The 6,000-nt window shown below is 47.9% G+C and overlaps 1 protein-coding gene across 1 annotated transcript in view; it reads left to right on the top strand.

Moving 5' to 3' along the window:
* Window positions 1–300: 300 nt before the first annotated feature.
* The window catches only part of VAPB (VAMP associated protein B and C), a 64,011-nt gene continuing 58,311 nt past the window's right edge, over window positions 301–6,000 (top strand). Inside the window, exon 1 of the mRNA XM_059705209.1 lies at window positions 301–566. Coding sequence (XP_059561192.1) covers window positions 509–566 — 58 coding nt within the window. The 5' untranslated portion in view covers window positions 301–508. The remainder of the gene's footprint in view (window positions 567–6,000) is intronic.

The raw sequence follows: 6,000 nt of genomic DNA, 5'->3' as shown, positions 1-6,000 counted from the left end.
TAAAGCACTTAACACAACTGCTGGTCCCCAGGGGCCCTGAAAAAACAATCTTCCTGAGGACACTCGTTTATCTGTGTGCGGACACGCCCCTAGCTCGGTCCTGCGCGGCGCCCCGCCCCGCCCCGCCCCGCCCCGCCCCCTGCCTTCTGGCAGCCCCGCTCCCTAGTCCAATGCCGCGCCTGCGCACTGCGCCGGGAGCAGTTCCGGGAGCGCAGCTTCCCGCCGCCCAATCGCGAGCGGGTCAGAGCCAGCCAGACTACTGCGCGCGTGCGTGCGTTCGTGCGTCGCTGCGTGCGTCGCTACGTGTGTGCCGTGCGCTCACTGGGCACCGTGGCCTCGCCCTCGCCCTCCGCCCCCGAGCTTGCACCGCGTAGGCCGCCCCTCCCTCCGCAACGACCCCCGGCCGCCCCCCCCCTTTCGAATTTAAAGGGGGCGCAGCATTAACGTCCCCCGCCTCAGGTGACCTCTCAGGGGTCTCCCCGCCAGAGGTGCCCCGCCGCCGAGGAACATGGCGAAGGTGGAGCAGGTCCTGAGCCTCGAGCCGCAGCACGAGCTCAAATTCCGAGGTAAGCCGGAGGCCGGCTATCTTACGCCGCGGGCTAGGCCCGCGCCCCGGCCCCGGAGGGACCGGACGACCTGGCGGTGACGTCGGCCTCCGCTCCCCCCCGACGGCGCGTTCGCCCCGCGCCCCCTGAGGCTGAGGGCCAGGCGTCGGGCGCGTGGGTGGGTGGGTGGGCAGGGGCGGGTGCGGTGCCGCTCGCCTCTCCCTCCAGACACTCGGTATAGTTGCCTTGTTAACTTTACCGTCTAGTTGGCGGGACTCTGGATGGTGAGCCTTGCCGACAGGCTGTGCCTGCCCTCCGCAGGGTTGACCTCTCCAGGTCATAGGTCAGGTGTCCCCTCCCCAGAGGGGCCTGCGCTGAGCAGCCACCCCAGCTGGACCCCTGCAGCCGCCCCCTGTCGCGTCGCGGCCCTTGGTCAGCCTGGCGCTCACCGCCGCCGTGTGCGCCCTGTTTCTGCAGCAGACACAGCAGACGGGAAGCGCCCTGAGGGCAGGAGTTGGTCTTCCTCTGCCGCGTGCCCAGCACATGATGGGAGCCTAACACCTGCCAAGCACATGACCGGGAGGAGCCGCCGCCGGAGCCTGGTGGACGCCCCGGCTTCCTGGTGCTGCCACCCCAGGCCCGTGGCTCCTGTCCGTGCAGCTGTGGGCAGCCGCCAGGGTGGGCACATCCTTTTCCTCCCCAGAACTGCCCCGAGCGGAAGCCAGAGGAAGTTGAGTGTGCCACCGGGCCCTTCCCAGTGTGGACCTTTCGTTTTTATGTTTCTTTTCCCCCTACGTTCTCCACTAAATTGCAAGCGCTGTGAGACAACAGGGACCTCGTCTGATTTACTGGGTCCTTCTCCCCATGGGTGGAGTAACTGCAGTAGCCCTGTGCTTGGCCCTGGAGAGACAGCGATTGAACCAGACAGATAAGTTCCCTGCTCTCACAGAGCTTACTTTATGATGCAGGGAGACAGACCAGCGGGTGAGTGTTTCAGAGGTGGTACATGCTGTGAAGGAAATAAAGTGATTGAACAGCGAGGTCACCTCTGTATCGGCAGCACTTGGTCCACAGTACCTGCTCGGTAGATAATTGTGGACTGAATACTGGCCGGACACCCAGTTGGCAAATGGCACATTTGAACCCAGACTTCGGAGCTCACGCTCTTTTTTAAAAAAAATATATATATATATATATAGTTTATTGATTTTTTTTTTTTTTTATAGAGAGGAAGGGAGAGGGATAGAGAGCCAGAAACATCGATGAGAGAGAAACATCGATCAGCTGTCTCCTGCACACTGGGGGTATGCCTGCAACCAAGGTACATGCCCTTGACCGGAATCGAACCTGAGACCCTTCAGTCCGCAGGCCGATGCTCCATCCACTGAGCCAAACGGGTCAGGGCCAGAGCTCACACTCTTAACAAGCATGTTGTCTGACCCCTGGGAAATAGTCTACAACTGTGATTGTCACATTGCTTCCTAGGTTAACAATTCAGAGTGACTCCAAATGTGTAAAGAGCCAAAGGTTTTTCCATTTAAAATGAAAATTAGAAAAACAAAAACAAGAAAACCCACCACAAAACCTAACAAGGATCATTATTCCATGACAGTACTTTAACTTACATGATGTTCCCATCACCTGGAGGAGCCAGGCTGCTAAAGTGAATGTGGAAAGTCAAACTTGGGTTGTCTGAAGTTTTCTACCCTGGAAGCCTGGTGTGGCTCCTCTTGGGAATTGGCACATTCATTCATTTAGTCCACAGACATTTCCTGATGCCTGCTCCATAGCAGAGCATGAGTCCCATCACCGGTATGTTCCCATTGTCCCTCAACCCCCACCTCTAGAACTTAAGTCTAGGGAAGGGGACAGATGATGGAATCAGCCCTGGCTGATTATCCTGTAATGCAATGACCTAAGTCAGTGGTCAGCAAACTCATTAGTCAACAGAGCCAAATATCAACAGTACAATGATTGAAATTTCTTTTGAGAGCCAAATTTTTTAAACTTAAACTATATAGGTAGGTACATTGTTACTAACTTAATTAGGGTACTCCTAAGCTGGCCTTTGCTAAAAATGTTTCATTTTATAATAATAAAGCCACCAACACAAAATAATTACAGTTCTTAAATTGATGACAAAAATACCTGTAGGATTTGCAGCTGGTTGGAAAAATACAGGTAACTTTATGCTTCGAGTAGGTACTTTTGTCACCAGCGTGTGATTTGCAGACGCGACTAGCACTAACCACTGCACAATGAGACTGCTGACTGACTGGCTCACTCAACTGGTGCATGAATTACGCACCTCCCCTGTGTATCCCGCGGCCCGCCTGCACCCCGTCTCCTGTCGCCCAACCAACCGACCGACCCGACCGACACCCCCCACTTCTTCTAACGCCACTTCTTCAAAATAGACTCGCCTAGGCCGAAAGCTGACTTCTGCGCATGGGCCACAAAGTTTCAGTCGCACTGTACGTGTGCGCCCGCACATGGTATTTTGTGGAAGAGCCACACTCAAGGGGCCAAAGAGCCGCATGTGGCTCGCGAGCTGCGGTTTGCCAACCACTGACCTAAGTAATCCATAGTGCTCCGAGAGCAATAAGGAGGTCAACTCTTGAAAGAGGTATTATTTGAGCTGAGTTAAAGGTCGAATGGAAGCAGCTAAAAGAAGGAATGGGAGGGGAGCATGTCAAGTAGGGGAAATTGAATGTACAGGCTGAGCTGACTGGGCTCCTTTGGGATGCCACCTGTAGTTCTGAATGATAGGCAAGGAGCATTTGTTGGAGTCATGAGGCAAAGTAGGAGAAGCAGCTGGCTAGTAGACAGGGGTCAGATCTTCTAAGGCCTTCTGTGTACAGATGCAGACATTGTGCGAGGTCATATTGTGATGCTTCTCCTTAGTTGGTCCTTTGATTGATGCCCTGCAACCTCAGCCTCTTCCCTCCACCCCCTGTACTGACCATGGGCTGGCCATTCTCTCCTCAAAACTTAGGATCATTCCCTAGTGATAAGGATGATGCTCATAATCTACCTTGCCTCCTGTAGAAATTTTTGTTATTGTTAAAAGGAGTGATACTATGGTTTTTCAGTGGCTTTGTAAATGTACAATATTATACAAAGATTGGTGGTTGTATTTAGACAGCTGATTTTATCACTTCAGCTTTTTTGCTTAAAAGGTATGGAGAAGAGTGAGCTGCCTGGCCAAAGTAATGATGGCCAAAGTCACTGGGTATTTTGGCTTAGAAGTGGCCCAAGAGGAGTCGAGGTGTCAAATTGTTGAAGGCTGTTGACTCATGACTTCAGAAGAGGCATCTACAGTCATGTGTAAACAAACCATTTTATGAGGTTTGTTTGTTTGTTTTAAGCTGATCACTAAAAATTAGAATAGAAATTAGAATAGAAGCTCAATACCTTGGCTTGCTGTATAGAAGATTATTTCAGGATGAGAGCTAACTGGTCTCTTCCAAGTTAACTCAGGGTGATGACTCTGGGTGGTTCAATGAATCAAACTTTAAATTAGCTTAAGAAAGTAATAATTAAAATACCGATCCAAAAAAAAATTAATCACCTTTTATTTTATTTTATTTTTTGTTTTAAATATATTTTATTGATTTTTTACAGAGAGGAAGGGAGAGAGTTAGAGAGCTAGAAACATCGATGAGAGAGAAACATCGATCAGCTGCCTCCTGCACATCTCCCACTGGGGATATGCCCGCAACCAAGGCACATGCCCTTGACCGGAATCGAACCCGGGACCTTTCAGTCCGCAGGCCGACGCTCCATCCACTGAGCCAAACCGGTTTCGGCATTAATCACCTTTTAATTGCAGCCTAAGTGATATGGGATTGTATTGGGTTCCAGTTGATCTTGGGCATTTTGTATGATGATGTTGAGTTAAGGATGTTACGAAAGAAGAAAGAACACAGACCTACATGACCTTGTTCTGTCTTATAGAAAGTGCCATGTTGCATTGTGTTCAGTATTAGAAGAAGAAAGACTGCTCACCTCCTGAAAGAAGCGTGACACCATGACATTACCCAGGGTGAAATAGAAGCTGTTTTGGACTGGTGACCTTTCTGAAAGAATTAAAAGCTTTTGTAAACCTATGAAACCTGTTCTTTGCATTGTCAAAGAGAGTTTTCTGAATTAGTCACTTTGTAATCTCTTCTTTCTTTGTTCTCTCCCTCTTCTTCCATCAGATTCCATCCATGGCAAATAATTTCTTCTATTGTTTTGGTCATTGTCCAAGACTCTTAATCCCTCTTCACATCCTAGCACATCCCTCCTCCAATCCCCCAACCCTCCCTCCATGATACTGTCATATGAGAATGGTCTGGTAACCATCCTTATGAGCTGGCAAGTTAGGTTTAAATCTGCCATGAACCTACTTTACTTTTGCCTTATTCTGAAACTCAGCTAGTGGCCTTCAGGAAGTCTCAGACGGTTGTACTGTTGGTCAGTATGGATATCAGGTGGGCTGTCACCGAAGGATTGGTGTGATTGACTACTACTTTGGGGACGAAATAGCATGGCAGATAGGTTGGGGATACTGTCTTTTAAGGAAAGCATGCTTGGAATCATTAGTTCACCCCCCTTAAGTTAATGTGTAATTTAACATTGTTTTGGGAGCAAAAACATATAAAAACCCTGTAGATATAGTCAGTTGAATGCAGTAATTATCTTTCATATGCTAACTACAGCATTAATTCTTTAGCTTTAGTATAGCACTGATTTCCTTAACATTTTATGACTACATGGACCAGACTGTGTTTTACAGTACAACAAAATGTCAGCAGTGTGCTTAAGATTCTTTACGGTAAAGGGTTTAAACCCATCCTGAATAAATGAAGATTACCTTCATTCATTTAATTATCAACCAGCTTGCTCATCAGAAGCAAGGGGCATTTAATTTACTAAGGTTTAGTCAAACTTAAATCTCAATAGATTATATTATTTTGAGTTTTTGTTCCTGGGAGAAAAAAGAACTAAAAGTTAACTTTCTTTTATCCACTTACTTACTTTTCTTCACAGTTAACTCCTTTTAGTGGGGGGGAAAAAAGGTTAGTTCTAGGCTCTATGCTTATATTTGGAGAGTCGTGCTAGCTCCTTGATGTGTGTAATTGTAACATGCATCAGTTACCTTCATAATGACCTGTTAGTTTTGTATCCAAGTGGAATTGATTAAAATAATTAGTCTGAATTGATTCTTATTAAAAGAGATGAACTCTTAGATATTATTAACACTATATTAACACTATCTAGCATCTTTCCTTCCAATGCTGAAGGCAAAATACTGAGAATTTTGACTCTACAATATTACCATTAAGTAGTTGAAAATTAGGGGAGGAGTCAAGGGAGTAAACTCTAATGGAATCAGTCAAATACTGCCCTTAGGTTCAATTTTTAGAACCTGAAACTTGAATTTTTACATACGGAATTAGCCCCAAGATTG

Source organism: Myotis daubentonii, chromosome 8, assembly GCF_963259705.1.
Source record: "Myotis daubentonii chromosome 8, mMyoDau2.1, whole genome shotgun sequence".
Classification (NCBI taxonomy): domain Eukaryota; kingdom Metazoa; phylum Chordata; class Mammalia; order Chiroptera; family Vespertilionidae; genus Myotis; species Myotis daubentonii.
The sequence above is the reverse complement of the archived record's forward strand: the minus strand, read 5'-3'. Positions and strand labels throughout refer to the sequence as shown.